This window comes from Tursiops truncatus, chromosome 1, assembly GCF_011762595.2.
Source record: "Tursiops truncatus isolate mTurTru1 chromosome 1, mTurTru1.mat.Y, whole genome shotgun sequence".
NCBI lineage: Eukaryota > Metazoa > Chordata > Mammalia > Artiodactyla > Delphinidae > Tursiops > Tursiops truncatus.
In genome coordinates this window covers 47,136,821-47,152,650 of record NC_047034.1, presented here as the reverse complement: position 1 = coordinate 47,152,650, position 15,830 = coordinate 47,136,821, and the positions used below count along the sequence as shown (strand labels likewise).

Genomic DNA, 15,830 nt, shown 5'->3' with positions numbered 1-15,830 from the left:
GTGTTCATGGGGATTTCCATGAGTCCTTAGTTTATGGTAATACCTGCATCTAGAGGCTCCTTCAAGGATTCTTGCCCCAAACAACCCAAGGGAATGTCAGTCTACCGCAGAGCCATATGGTGGTGTGGTATCTGTCTCTCACTGTCTTCAGATCAAATACTTTAAAATCATGATGGCAGATAACTGCCGAAATTTATTGACTTGTTGTATGCCTGTACAGTCCTGGGCACATACATGTAGCAACCTCTTGATCTCCTCAATAACTCTATGAAATAGGTATTATCATCCTCCCTATTTTACAGGTAAGGCACCGAGTTTAAGTTCCATTGGTAAGTCACAGGGCAAGGTTTCAAACCCAGGCAGCCTGGCCTCGGAGTCCATGTTCTTCTCAACCACTACACTTGGCTGCCTCTTGAGATGCACACATTTCACTTCAGGAAATGATCCTACAGATGTCCTCAGAAATTGTTGGGGACTTTCTTCTCATGTCTGGTTAATGCCCCATCCCCTGTTAAATAAAGCTACCTTTTTTTTTGTCTTGTTTGATTTTTCTTCATACCTGAAAACACACAGTCATTATTTAATCTTGCTCAGTTCCTCAGTTTACAGTTTTGAGTGGTAAACTCAAAAACATCCTGAGGTGTTTTCAGTTCTCTGTGTACATCCTTTTTCTGCATCCGTTTCAGGGCTTCATAGGTGTTTCATTCTTTTAAGGGTCTCTTCTCTCCCCAGGTGTAAATGTAACGGGCATGCAAGCGAGTGCGTGAAGAATGAATTTGACAAGCTGGTGTGTAATTGCAAACATAATACTTATGGCGTAGACTGTGAGAAGTGCCTTCCTTTCTTCAAAGACCGGCCGTGGAGGAGGGCGACTGCCGAGAGTGCCAGCGAATGCCTGCGTGAGTGCCCCTTGGTGTTCGTCTGCTGAATTGTCTTGAGGACTTCCGAGGTGGGAGAAGGAATGGGTGACTTCCTTTGATTCCTCCTTGAAAGGAAAAGCCTGGAAGGCAGAGCTTCTTCCCTAATTTGAGAGTGTAGAACAATAACCTGCATGCACGTCAAAGGAAAATCATAGATGCGGGCAATTGGCCACAAACGTAAACTGTGCTGGTTTTATGTTTCCTTCATGAACACACATAACAGAATGGGAGCAGCATCTTCAAGGTTTGGCCTTTGCTTAGCTCTAAATACTGGGCTGGGGTTGCCTACTCTAAAATATGGTTTGTCCAGTCTTTTCTTTGTTGCCCTTTAAAATATTCTTCTTGCTTTCAATGCTCATTTATTCGAACAGCCAGGATTGTTGATGAACATTGGTCAGGTGTGATGAGTTCTAGACTAAGACTGCTATTCGATGGATTATTTATCAAAATGATTTTTTCTTTATCTCACTAAAGAGCACAATGGGGAGGATTTCCTACTTCCGTCATGCAGAGGTGGGTGGCTCTGGGAAGAAGAGTAGAGCCTGGTATTCTTAGGAAGAGGTAAAATGAAAAAGATTACACATTGTTTATTCCTTCATAATGTCTTGGTTTATTCTGAAGAGATAGAGAAAGGAATCTCAGGAGAAAAATCATGAAACCACGTAGTCATGATTTGCCAAGGACTTGAAAGTGAGAAACTTTTAAAGCAGCAACATTTTCTTATGTCCTTATAAATATTCCTTATCGTATCCTCTTGGTAATAAAGGGAATAAGAGGGAAGGCACTCTGAACTTGCAGGAATTATTGGCAGAAACCTTGAAAAAGGACCAATACCTTGACTCATGACTGTTTCCATTAGCTGCCTACAGCAGATTTTCTTATTCAACTTTTCTTTTCTCAACAAATTCCTGATTTTCAGATAAATTTTACAGCCTGCTCTAGCATTCCTAAGCACTTTAACTTCTTTCATTCTTTTACTGAACTGTAATATCCAGTGTTGGAAACTACATGATAAAGGCTGATAAAAGAAAAAATGAAATACTCCTAAGGTGTGACATCTAAATAAATGTACACATGTGTTTGAAAAGTAATCTGCTTAATGATGTCATATGTTGAGTCTATCCAGGAACATTATGGGAAAAAAACAAGTGTAACATTATATCCAGCTTCTCACTAGCAAGTGAACAGAATACAGTAGCTAACAGACTTTGATAAGGAGCTAAGTCAATTTGCTTTCCTCTTTGGTCCCTTCAGGCACCATGGCCCGTCAGAGAGAGAAGTTTCTGGAGGTGTGACAGTACAGCAGTATTGTCAGGGTGCTGGAGCTAGGGAAGAGAGAATGACAGCTGCCTTCTCTCTTACCAGCTGCTGATGAGGGAGCCACAGCATCTGCTTTTAGCAGTGGGTTAGGACAGCATAGACGTGGGGATTGTTCTGCCTCACGGTCTCTAAGCACCAGACCATTTAGGTGCCGTGAGCTGGGCTGATTGCGAGAGAATCTAGGGAGACTTGAGGGAAGAGAAATAGCTGATGAAGAAGGGAATGGGAGCTTCCAGAGTTACTTAACTCTAATTCTTGGTGCCAGCGATTCAAGTTTCTAAAAAGTTTTCAAATATAGTACCATAAAAGAACTGATTGTAAAGGCAGGGAGGAGAAAAAAAACATATATTCAAATTTTTTTAAACAACAATCTCCTGCTCTATCTGTAATCAAATAAAATTTTATTTTTATTTAGTGTCTGTACTTGGAGCAGGGTCAATAATTTGGAAAAAATCATCTTAGTATAAATATAATAAAGATTTTCAGTGACTACAGATACTCGTCATGTAGGGAATAGAGCTACTTAACAGATGACCCATTTGGCACTGTGGCTTCCCAGCAGATGGAGGCATCTATGGATCTAGATTTCTCTTCTTGTGGATTTACTTTCTTGTGGATCTATAGATTTCCTGCTTCTTTTGAAAGAGCCACTAATTTTTACCCACGTGTCTCAAGATTACTCCAGTCTGGGTATGCAAGTAATCTGGCATTTTAGAAGTTGGTGTCTAATATATTTGAATTGTCTGAGCCCTGAAAAGTTAACATAAATTGAAGCCTACATATAAATTGGCCCCTTGTGCTTGGACTTGGTATTAGAATGAAGGATAAAGGTTCAGAAAATTTGTAATTTGACTTGGCTTTTGTTTGTATGTGTACAACTATGCAGAGATTCCTAAGTACAAGGATTACTTATATTTTATGATGGTACTATTTTTGATAAGGATGAACATTACTTAGTAAGCTGTTAACCTGACGGTATGAACCCTTTATAGACAGACACACAGTTTTCGTTTTTGTTTTTGAATGAACAGTGCATCTGGCGGTCGTTTGTAATCTGCCACCACCTGTTTGTCAGAGATGTGGGGAATTATGGTTTTGTTTTCTCTGAGTCTTTTAAAATGCTGTTTGTAAAGGAACATGGATCTGACTTAACGTTTTGGCCAACAGCCTGTGACTGCAATGGCCGATCGCAGGAATGCTACTTTGACTCTGAACTGTACCGCTCCACGGGCCATGGTGGCCACTGTACCAACTGCCAGGATAACACGGACGGCGCCAACTGTGAGAGGTGCCGGGAGAATTTCTTCCGCCTTGGGAACAGAGAAGCCTGCTCTGCCTGCCACTGTAGTCCTGTTGGTAAGTGACGGGCAGAGTCTGCTTCACTGTGATGGTTGGAAGACAAAATGAGCATTCCCTGTACCCCCAGAACATAAAGCTTTGTTCCCTAGGGATTCGCACAGCTTAAGTACAGGAGAGTGGACATTGTTATAACATGTAAATGATTTAGGATCTGCCTCTACTCTCTTTAACCAGGTTGGGGCTTCAGATGATTTTCTGGTGTGTATAAAAATGTGGGGTTGGCCTGAGTAATGGTTCTGTAAATAATTAGCAATGAGATCATCAAGACCATTTGAACTTCGACTGTAAAAGGTTAGCTTCTTCGTGAGTTCTTCCTTGTTAATGATTTTGTTTAGTCTAACCTCCTTGGAGGGCTGAACTCTTTCAGCACATTGGTGTGTGTTCAGAGGAGCAGAGTGCTCTTCGTCTGTTGTGCTTTTTCAGGAGTTTGAACTTTATTTTTGTTATTCATGCCTGTATATACTTAAATTCTAGACACAGGCCATAAGGAGCCTGTGCTCGTCCACAGAGCAGTGACTGGTTTTGTGTACGGTTTACCATTGGGTACAGAGTGATTCGTTAGTGTTTTTCAGCAGTTATGAGTGGATTCATCTTAGGGTGTATGTCTGGAAAGTTTAAAAGTCATGGCTTAAAGGGGTATGATTTTGAGAGTGATCTGATTTAAAATTTGATCTTTATTCTCTTGGTTACCATCTAGATACTGAAAAACAATCTGCATTCTGGTTTTCAGGCATTGTTTTTAGTTACCAACCTTCTTTCTTTGAGACATTCATTTTACTTACCTAACTGGTGGTTGACACTGAGCACTTTAAATTTCAGGTTCTCTCAGTACACAGTGTGATAGCTATGGCAGATGTAGCTGTAAGCCTGGAGTGATGGGGGACAAATGCGACCGTTGCCAGCCTGGGTACCATTCTCTTACTGAGGCTGGATGCAGGTAAGATTTTTCAAGGGGGCAGAATCCAAATGTAGCTGATTCTTTTTTTTTTTTTTTTTTTTTTTTTTTGTGGAACGCGGGCCTCTCACTGCTGTGGCCTCTCCCGTTGCGGAGCACAGGCTCCGGACACGCAGGCTCAGCAGCCATGGCTCACGGGCCCAGCCGCTCCGCGGCATATGGGATCCTCCCGGACCAGGGCACAAACCCGTGTCCCCTGCATCGGCAGGCAGACTCTCGAACACTGCGCCACCAGGGAAGCCCAAATGTAGCTGATTCTTAATAATAGATGTTGTAGCTAATCTGCAGCCATATAAACATTTTCCCCCCATGATACTTGTAAACCAAGATTTAAGGCTTCTCGCTGTCTTCTCGCTGTAATGATGATCCAGGATTGTTCTGTACAGAGGTGAAGCAGAGTTTTCAATGTCTAAATGTGATGGTTATCCTTGACTGAAATCAAATCCAAATATAAAGACGACTTTAGGATTCATTTTGCTCTTTCTATTCCTTTTTAAAAAAGGAATTCCTTTTTTAAAAATCTGTTAACATATAAAACAAAAGATTGACTTTGAGTGGAATTTCTTTATCTTTTCTCTTATTTCATTGTTTTCCTCCATTTTCCATCCAATAGGCCATGCTCTTGTAATCCTTCTGGCAGCACAGACGAATGTAATTTTGAAACAGGAAGATGTGTTTGCAAAGACAATGTCGAAGGCTTCAATTGTGAGAGGTAGCTCATTTTTTCTCTAGCCGTATTGTATTTTCTCTGTTATCATATTTCAAGTACAATGAATACCTGATTGTATCTTAATCTCTTTCAGATGCAAACCTGGATTTTTTAATCTGGAATCATCTAATCCTATGGGTTGCACACCTTGCTTCTGCTTTGGGCATTCTTCTGTCTGTACAAATGCTGTCGGCTACAGTGTTTATTCTATAACCTCTACCTTTCAGACAGGTAAAGTAGACCTTTCCTTCTGTCCTCTAGAATCGTGAGACTAGACTTACAGTGTTAAAAAGTCAGTAGCTCTTTGAGCACCTTTTGACGGTATCAGCACTTTGTTTTTTAATGTATGTGATTTTTGTTTGGCTTTTTAATTTAATGAAAGTATATATAAATGGTTTTAGAATTTACCAAATTAAGTATAAACTATTATATAAAATAGTTTAGCTTGAGGGGTATAGCATATATAGGTACTGTTATAGCCTCCATTTATTAAAAAACTTTCATTGATGACTTGCTATATATTTTGTGGTATATAGAGGACCTGAATTCAGGACATTTACAAAGTAACGGCATTTGTGTTCCATCCTCTGCTTGCAGATGAGGATGGGTGGCGTGTGGAACAAAGGGATGGCTCTGAAGCATCATTTGAGTGGTCCTCTGAGAGGCAAGATATCGCTGTCATTTCAGATAGCTACTTTCCTAGGTACTTCATTGCCCCCGGTAAGTAAGCTAGGAAGCGGTCTGGCTTGGCGTATGCCCGTTTATTCTTACGCTCACATTCTTGCTCACCATTGTGTCTGCCTTCCAGCAAAGTTCTTGGGCAAGCAGGTGTTGAGTTATGGTCAGAACTTCTCCTTCTCCTTTCGAGTGGACAGGCGAGACACTCGCCTCTCTGCAGAAGACCTGGTGCTTGAGGGAGCTGGCCTAAGAGTGTCTGTGCCCTTGATCGCTCAGGGCAATTCCTATCCGAGTGAGACCACTGTGAAATATGTCTTCAGGTAAGACAGTTCTGTTTTTAAAATCTGACTTGACCAGAATTATAAAAGTGGTTTCTTTGTCAAAGCTCACCAGGCCTCAAGGTGTGTGTCGAAGAAAAACTTCTGGCTTCTCAAGGTGGCTTTGTAAAAGGGAACTTTCCCTTTGTTGACGTGTACCTTTTCCAGTTGTACTGTCAAACCAACAGACTCATCTCTGACCTGGTTAGATTGGCAGAGCAGTGCATTGTTGGTGGCATAAATGAGTAAGAAATGCTTTCTCAGCACCCAGAATTGTCCTTACAGAGGTTAATGTGGCCCTTCCTTTTTCTCTAGGCTCCATGAAGCAACAGATTACCCTTGGAGGCCTACTCTTACCCCTTTTGAATTTCAGAAACTCCTAAACAATTTGACCTCTATCAAGATCCGTGGGACATATAGTGAGAGAAGTAAGTTATGATATAATTTAAGAGAATCATTTAAGATGATTAGATAAAAGGATCCATAATCAAAAGTTTATCTCTAAAGCCCTAATACTATAACACTGATCCTAGAGAAGTGGTATAAACTGCCTCATCATACATGAATTATGTATAAAAATAATGCATTTTAAAACTACTTTTAAGGACCTGGAGAAAATTAGCCAAAATTAGTAAATAGTATTGTTTTATAATAAATAAGCCTATTGAGGTTACATTATCTATAATTAGAATCTTCTAAGAATCCCAAATATAATTCTGCTGGCTCACATTGCTTAACCTTTGTTTCTTTTTATTTCTTGCTTATGTAACTGTCAAGCCCTTTTAACTAAATTGGCTAAATTATGAAAAATTAAAAATTACTGAATGAACATTTGTTATAATTTTAAATTTAAAAAGCTGTTTTTAAGCATTTCTTTAAATTTTTTTCCTATAATTTTTTTTTTTTTTTTAATGAGGACCTATTTCTATAGAAAGGTAAAGCTGTCTGGGGGAAGAGGAATCAGAGTGGTGGTGTGGCATTGAAAGTGGCATCAGCAGCTTGGATGTGTTGATTTTTGAGATGCCTGCATGAATATCCAGATGAAAATGTCTTATAAGTAGTTAGACATACGGATGGGGCTTACGAAGAAGTTGAGACTGGAGATCTAGAATCAAAGGGTTGTCACCGTATGGGTAATCATTTTTAAACTTGGAAATATAACAAAAAAATACAGAAAGAGAAAAGAAGATGCAATCCTGGAAACAGTTATTTAAGGACCATGACCTGAGACTTGAGAGAAAAAGAATTTCAAGGAAGAGGAACAATTAACAGGTTTAGGAAGATAGTACAATTGGATTTTGGTATTGGGTAACTGAAGAATCATTGGTGAGGGGTTTTTTTTGTTTGTTTGTTTTTTTAAGAAGTGTTGGGCTTCCCTGGTGGCGCAGTGGTTTGAGAGTCCGCCTGCCGATGCAGGGGACATGGGTTCGTGCCCCAGTCCGGGAAGATCCCACATGCCGCGGAGCGGCTAGGCCCGTGAGCCATGGCCGCTGAGCCTGCGCGTCCGGAGCCTGTGCTCCGCAACGGGAGAGGCCACGACAGTGAGAGGCCTGCGTACCGCAGGAAAAAAAAAAAAAAAAAGTGTTGAAACTGAAGTTAGATTGCAGTTATTTAATTAAGTAAATTAGATCACGAATTAAGTAAATTCAAAGGTGAAGAAGTAAAATACAGATTATTCTTTTAAGAAGTTCGGCTGTGAGGGAAGGAAAAGACAGGGACTGGACTCTAATTAGGGAGTAGGGACAGATCGAAGAAAGAGTACTTTTAGGATGGGGAGGCTTAAGAATGTTTGAAGTTGGAAGCACATTAACAGTGGAGATGTCTCTCATGATCTAATGTTGAAAAAACCCATAAATGTAGTAAAAGTTAACTAAATTCAAGGCAGAAATAGAAGAGCTGTCCTTTAGCCTCAGGTCATCAGTTTCTAAGGATTATATAAACAGCAAGTGATATTTCATAACATGGGGAAATACACTTGAAAGATAAGAGTGCAAGAGACAGGAGTGGAATGGAAATTAAAGGGAAATATGATGATACAATCAAAACCTGCCTCTTCCATAGGGTGTTCCTGCTGAGTCTGTCATGTGCACTGTTAGGTTGGATGAACCATTGGGCTAAGCCAATATAAGGCTTCCTCTATTTTTATTTTCTTCTGGAAACGGGAAAGCATTATGATATACGGCATAACAGCTTTGGAATAATTACATATTTGTCAAAGTAGCCCTGATTATTAGAACTTGTTTACTTATTTTTTCTGTTTTATGCAGGGCAAAAAATATAATTTGAGTGGTACTTGTCGACAGGTGCTTCCCCTGCTTTCTTATCCTTGAGCTCTATGATCAGTGCCTGATTTTGTGGGAAAAGAACAAAAACACGGCTTAATGGCTGTCGCCTTAAACTCTTGTTATTTCCACATTCTTCCTTTCATCTTTTCTTGCCCCAGATTATTGCCCAGTGCTTTTCATTTTTCACATTGGTGATTGGGAGAACTGTAAAATCCAACAAATCTGTGTGTGTGTGTGTGTGTGTGTGTGTGTGTGTGTGTGTGTGTGTGTTTAAAAAATGAATTTTGCTCTACCACCATTCCAGATACTTAGCACCAGGTAGCACATAATTGTTCTACATGCTATTTTCTGGTTATCTTCTCCAACAGATGAATTAAACTGATGGTTGATTGTCTCTGAAATTTTGGGTGTGGTTACCCCTTCGCATTATTGACTTTGCAAGAAGTTTTGGCGTACGAAAGCCAGTTCAGTGATCCTCTTCTCCACGTCATACACAGGTGCTGGATATTTGGATGATGTCACCCTGGCAAGCGCTCGTCCCGGGCCTGGGGTCCCTGCGACTTGGGTGGAGTCCTGCACCTGTCCTGTGGGATACGGAGGGCAGTTTTGTGAGATGTGCCTCTCCGGTTACAGAAGAGAAACTCCGAGTCTTGGACCATACAGTCCATGTGTGCTTTGTACCTGCAATGGGCACAGTGAGACCTGTGACCCTGAGACAGGTGAGAAGATGACCTTTGGGGGCTGCTAGACCTAAATTCTCTTTAGCAGGTGGTTGGAAATGCTCATTGTCTTATTTGCTTATACACTCACCTGTTTTCTCACACCTGCTCTCCAAATAGGTGTTTGTAACTGCAGAGAGAATACAGCCGGGCCCCACTGTGAGAAATGCAGTGACGGGTACTATGGCGATTCCACCGTGGGCACCTCCTCTGATTGCCAGCCCTGTCCGTGTCCTGGGGGCTCCAGTTGTGCTGTTGTCCCTAAGACACAGGAGGTGGTGTGCACCAACTGTCCTACTGGCACCACTGGTAAGTCTGCTCTATCCACAGAAACACCTTGGGAAGAAGGACTTTGGAGGTTTTTGGATTTTCTTGTTTGGTTCCATGGTTAGTTTTCCTAGTAGGCAAAAGTTTTGTAGGAAACAGGTTTATTATGGATTTGTAAAATGCATATCAATTACTAATAGTAGCTAACATATTTATGGCCAGGTGCTTTTCTAAGCACTTTAACATATACTGCCTCATTAATCCTCACAACCCTCTGAGATAGCTTCTTGCATTATCCTCAGGTTACAGCTAAGAAAACTGAGGCACAGAGACATTAAGTTACATGTCCAAGGCTACATGGCTATAGTCATTGGAGCAGCTGGAATTTCAACCCAGGCATTCTGGCTCCAAAGAGGAGGATCACTACAATATACTCTCCCTTACAAGACGCGAATCAAAACTTGAGTTTTAGTTTGTGAGGCTGCCCTGGGATTCTTGGTGTAAAGTGGTAATTTTAAAATTCTTTAAATTCTTTATCTAAATAGTCCTTTCAGTGTATCAGGGCCCATCGCATTTAGTTGGGGAAAAAAATATTTGTAGAGCTTTGGATAAGACCTCTGTTCCCATTCGCTGAGATTCTTTCTTTTTGATAAGAACATAAAACTAGATCTTTCCTGGCTACTCAAGGAGTTGCCTGTGCTGATTCACAGAGGAGACGGGGGCTCACTGTTGACCGTTGCCCTTTCTTCCATTGACTTTAGCCTCCACGTAATGGAGAGGTTCTGGCCAGGCTTCTGATACAGACTTTGACTCCGTTACAAGCTCTTTGTTCAAAAGATACTGCTAGAGAGCATGAACATAAGTAGAAAAACCAAAACACTGAGCTCATACTCTGTATCTCTCATGTCTCATCAAAACATTCTTTAATCATTGGGAAGCATTAAAACACTCCACCTTCCTTCCACTTCTCCCCTGACCGCACATCGAGCACAAGGGCAGTGCCACACAGGGAGAGCCAATCATTTGCTTAAGGTAGTTGAAAAAATAAGGAGTAGAAGTTAGTGTAGAATTTCATATTTTTGACCCTTTTCTCCTTTTTTTTTAAGAAAACAGTGGCCCAACAGAGTCTCTTAGAGGTAGACTTCTCCAGCCTCATTCCCCACCACCCACCGCTGCAGTTGTACCCTCTGCTCCTGCCCTCCTGGGCTCAGGTGTGCCCGACTCTGGCCTGCCACGTGCTGTTCTCTTTCTTTAGAGTGCTTACCCGACTCTCTCACTTTTCTTAGCCAACTCCTGTCTGTTCTGTGGGTTGAGTTGAAACGTCACTTCCCCAGGATGGTTTTCCTCAATGAACCCTCCCTGCTGTACCCAGGTTCTTAGGACCTTTTACTCTGCTGCCACAGAGTATAGTAAGTATCCCTCGTTCAGTGTCTACTCTCAGAAGTACTTAATAGAGCATTTTGATAAGAGATCCCTCTACTGATTCTGTTGTTTCACTGGACAGTAAACTAAACAGTTAGGCATTGTGGAGTCGTTCTCATATCTATACTAAATAGTACAAATGGTGAAGTAAAATTATTCGGGATGCTTATAGAGAGATGGAGTATCATATAGGAGATTTTAGGAAATGTTATACACATATTAGTCACTAATCAGATTTGTGAAATACACAGTTGACCCTTGAACAACACAGGTTTGAACTGAATGGGTCCACTTGTATGAGATTTTTTCAATAGTAAATACTACAGTACTACAATCCACAGTTGGTTGAATCCCTGGATGTGGAATTGCAAATTCAGAGGAGCCGCAGAAGGTGGGGGCTGGATGACTATAAGTTGTATAAGGATTTCTGACTGTGCAGAGGGATCGTCCACCCTCGCATTGTTCAAGGGTCAGCTGTATTTGTTTTGTTAGTTATCACCTGGATTGAAGGAAATGATCTATAGCAGTTCTTGAGGATGTTAATTAGGATGTAGAAGTCTGCATGAAAACAGCACAGACCCTGTGAAAAATAATGCCATCAGTCTTTTTTTTTTTTTTTTTTTTTTAGCTGTGTTGGGTCTTCGCTGCGTGCAGGCTTTCTCTAGTTGCGGTGCGCGGGCTTCTCATTGCAGTGGCTTCTCTTGTTGCAGAGCACAGGCTCTAGGTGCGCAGGCTTCAGTAGTTGCAGCATGTGGGCTCTAAGGGCACGTGGGCTTCAGTAGTTGTGGCTCGCGGGCTCTAGAGCGCAGGCTCAGTAGTTGCGGCGCACGGGCTTAGTTGCTCCGCAGCATGTGGGATCTTCCCAGACCAGGGATCGAACCTGTGTTCCCTGCATTGGCAGGTGGATTCTTAACCACTGAGCCACCAGGGAAGTCCAATGCCATCACTCTTTATTTTCCTATATCCTGCTTTACTTCTTTTCATAGCACTTTTTAGCCACTTGATATTTTTATGTGTATTCATTTGTTGATTACCTATCTTCCCCCTCCACCTCCAGTTTAAGCTCCTTGAGAGCAGGAACTTTTGTCTGTTTAATTCACTTTTGTGTCCCTAACACCCAGAATAGTGTTTGGCACGTGTGTTTGTTGAATGAATGCAAGTATCTATTGAATAAATGAATAGAGGTTGCAGATACAAAGTAAGATGTTCCTCGTTTAGAAAATTGTTGAAGAATATGAATAACAGCTGATAGTCACTGAAATCTTCATGTGTGAAATGCTTCTGCATTTAATTTAATACTTTAAACAATCTTTTTAGGTAAATTAAAAATAATAATCATTTTTTCAACAGAATTTTTTAAGTGCATGGCTTTGGAACATGAAGATGAATAAAGGAGGGTCCCTAATCTTCAGGGTCTAAAACTGTGGAGCAAAGCACAGATCATTTTAATACAGTGTGGTTAGTTCAGATAAAGGAACACACACAAGAGTGCTAAAGGAGAAGAAAGGAAGACGCCACTCCCAGTGTGGGAGGGATAATAAGGAAAACCAAGACTAAGAGAAGTCTATAATTTGCCCGAAGTCATATAAGTAGTACAGCCTGGACTTGAACCTACATCCTAGGCTCTGAGACAGAGGGGTAGACTAGCTGTAGCTGTGGAAGATATTTTGCAATGAGAGCTTTTCATGGGCTATCATGTAGCTCTGTTTTACGTTTTCTAGCAGATTTTTTAATTGAGTTTTATTCAGAACAGGTTTTAAGACATTTTAAATATGGATCCTTTCTAGACTAGCTAAACTACCTGATGAAAAAGCAGAACTGAAATGGTGTCTTAATCCTAATCTGGAGAAGGATCTTGGGTGTGGGTCTGGCAACTATTGAATATTTGCCTCAGAGGCAAGAAGGGCCCCTAGCTTCCTGTCCTCTCTTAACATCCTGTTTCTTCGTGTCCTCCTCCTCCCCCAGCCACATTTTCTGTTACCTCATCAGTGGTCTCTGTTTGCCAGATGCAGTGGTCAGTTTTCAGTCCTTATCTGACCTGGTCTCTCAGCAGCACTGGACACTGTTCACTACTCACTTTGCTCCACACATTTTCTCCTGTTGCTTTTTGTGATACTTCCCTCACCTTGGTTTTCTTCTACTTTTCTTCTCTTCTCTTGGATCTCCTTTGATCACTTCTGTTTCTCAACCTAGGGCTTTCATGTTAGCTTTATCTATATTCTCTCCTTAGGTGAACAAATCTCATCTTTAGGCTTCAAAAGCCCCTCTGTGCCTACAACTGCAAAATCCATGTCTTCAGCCCTGACCTCGCTCTCTTGAGTACCAGCTACCTACTTGCTGTCTCCACTTGGATGGTGGGCTGGAAGCCTTCCATCTGCCCCTCCATATCCATTCTTTATCCTTCTCCACCCTGATGAGGCCTGCATGTACTACATCACATGGCCACCTCCATTTGAGTGCAGGTGGTGGGAAGCACGTAGGAGATCAGAGAGAGAGAGGAAGGAGAGTGAGGGCAGAGTATGTACTCCAAGGCCCCCTCTCTGTAGGGTCCTTGTGGTTTGGTGACCTTAATCAAACTTACCAGCTCTTGGCAGGTGACCTTCTCCAAACAGCCCTTTTTAAGAAAGTTAGAAACTATTAGGTTCTGGTAACTGCTCCCTCCACCCCCGCTCTGAGGCCAAGGTTCTGGAGCCCTGCAGTTACTACCCCAGGTGCTATGCTCTACTTGTGGTTTCTCAACACTATCCCCTTCCTTCTATGGGTAGTATGTTTTATTAACTCTCCTCAAGTCTTTTTTTTAATTATCTGTCTTTTCTTTGATATTTTGAAATGCCATTTTTATCATGTTCTAATTTCTTAATATACTAATATCCCATGAATTTTTAATCACTGGAAAGTTATTCTTGGAAAAATGCTCACCAGTGTGTGACACTGCATAGGATGGTGCTGTATATAAACATTTTAGTCAGAGTTCCCTACCATTTCTCAAAAGAGAATAGTTTGATATAAGGAAGTTAAACTAAATATTAATAGGGACATAATTTTCATTTTTTTGTTATTTTTTGTTTATTTATGTTTATTTATTTATTTTCTTATTAGTCATCCATTTTATACACATGAGTGTATACATGTCAGTCCTAATCTCCCAATTCATCACACCACCACCACCACCACCACCACCACCACCACTTTCCCCCCTTGGTGTCCATACGTTTGTTCTCTACATCTGTGTCTCAACTTCTGCTTTGCAAACTGGATCATCTGTACCATTTTCTAGGTTCCACATATATGCGTCAATATATGATATTTGTTTTTCTCTTCCTGACTTCCTACACTCTGTATGACAGTCTCTAGATGCATCCACGTCTCTACAAATGACCCAATTTCGTTCCTTTTTATGGCTGAGTAATATTCCATTGTATATATGTACCACATCTTCTTTATCCATTTGTCTGTTGATGGGCATTTAGGTTGCTTCCATGACCTGGCTATTGTAAATAGTGCTGCAGTGAACATTGGGGTGCATGTGTCTTTTTTTTTTTTTTTTGTGGTACGTGGGCCTCTCACTGTTGTGGCCTCTCCCGTTGTGGAGCACAGGCTCCGGACGCGCAGGCTCAGCGGCCATGTCTCACAGGCCTAGCCACTCTGCGGCATGTGGGATATTCCCGGACCAGGGCACAAACCTGTGTCCCCTGTATCGGCAGGCGGACTCTCAACCACTGTGCCACCAGGGAAGCCCCTGCACATGTCTTTTTGAATTATGGTTTTCTCTGGGTATATGCCCAGTACTGGGATTGCTGAGTCATATGGTAGTTTTATTTTTAGTTTTTTAAGGAACCTCCATACTGTTCTCCATAGTGGCTGTATCAATTTACATTCCCACCAACAGTGCAAGAGGGTTCTCTTTTCTCCATACCCTCTCCAACATTTGTTGTTTGCAGATTTTCTAATGATGCCCATTCTAAGCAGTGTGAGGTGATACCTCATTGTAGTTTTGATTTGCATTTCTCTAATAATTAGTGATGTTGAGCATCCTTTCATGTGTTTCTTGGCCATCTGTATGTCTTCTTTGGAGAAATGTCTATTTAGGTCCTCTGCCTATTTTTGGATTGGGTTGTTTGTTTTTTTAATACTGAGCTGCATGAGCTGTTTATATATTTTGGAGATTAATCCTTTGTCCGATGATTCATTTGCAAATATTTTCTCCCATTCTGAGGATTGCTTTTTCGTCTTGTTTTTCGTTTCCTTTGCTGTGCAAAAGCTTTTAAGTTTCATTAGGTCCTATTTGTTTATTTTTGTGTTTATTTTTTTTTAATTTCCATTACTCCAGGAGGTGGATCAAAAAATATCTTGCTATGATTTATGTCAAAGAATGTTCTTCCTATGTTTTCCTCTAAGAGTTTTATAGTGCCCAGTCTTACATTTAGGTCTCTAATCCATTTTGAGTTTATTTTTGTGTTTGGTGTTTAGGGAAAGTTCTAATTTCATTCTTTTACAGGTAGCTGTCTGGTTTTCCCAGCACCACTTATTGAAGAGACTGTCTTTTCTCCACTGTATATCCTTGCCTCCCTTGTCATAGATTAGTTGACCATAGGTATGTGGGTGTATCTCTGGGCTTTCTATCCTGTTCCATTGATCTATATTTCTGTTTTTGTGCCAGTACCATATTGTCTTGATTACTGGAGCTTTGTAGTATAGTCTGAAGTCAGGGAGCCTGATTCCTCCAGCTCTGTTTTGTTCCCTCAAGACTGCTTTGGCTATTCAGGGTCTTTTGTGTCTCCATACAAATTTTAAGATTTTTTGTTCTAGTTCTGTAAAAAATGACATTGGTAATTTGATAGGGATTGCATTGAATCTGTAGATTGCTTTGGGTGGTATA

The 15,830-nt window shown here is 41.0% G+C and overlaps 1 protein-coding gene across 1 annotated transcript in view; it reads left to right on the top strand.

The window, feature by feature from the left end:
• The window catches only part of LAMC1 (laminin subunit gamma 1), a 123,976-nt gene that overhangs the window by 80,369 nt on the left and 27,777 nt on the right, over window positions 1-15,830 (top strand). The window contains exons 4-13 of the mRNA XM_019918284.3: window positions 733-899; window positions 3,408-3,596; window positions 4,419-4,536; window positions 5,168-5,266; window positions 5,358-5,494; window positions 5,861-5,983; window positions 6,072-6,261; window positions 6,574-6,686; window positions 9,041-9,262; window positions 9,383-9,571. Coding sequence (XP_019773843.2) covers window positions 733-899; window positions 3,408-3,596; window positions 4,419-4,536; window positions 5,168-5,266; window positions 5,358-5,494; window positions 5,861-5,983; window positions 6,072-6,261; window positions 6,574-6,686; window positions 9,041-9,262; window positions 9,383-9,571 — 1,547 coding nt within the window. The remainder of the gene's footprint in view (window positions 1-732; window positions 900-3,407; window positions 3,597-4,418; window positions 4,537-5,167; window positions 5,267-5,357; window positions 5,495-5,860; window positions 5,984-6,071; window positions 6,262-6,573; window positions 6,687-9,040; window positions 9,263-9,382; window positions 9,572-15,830) is intronic.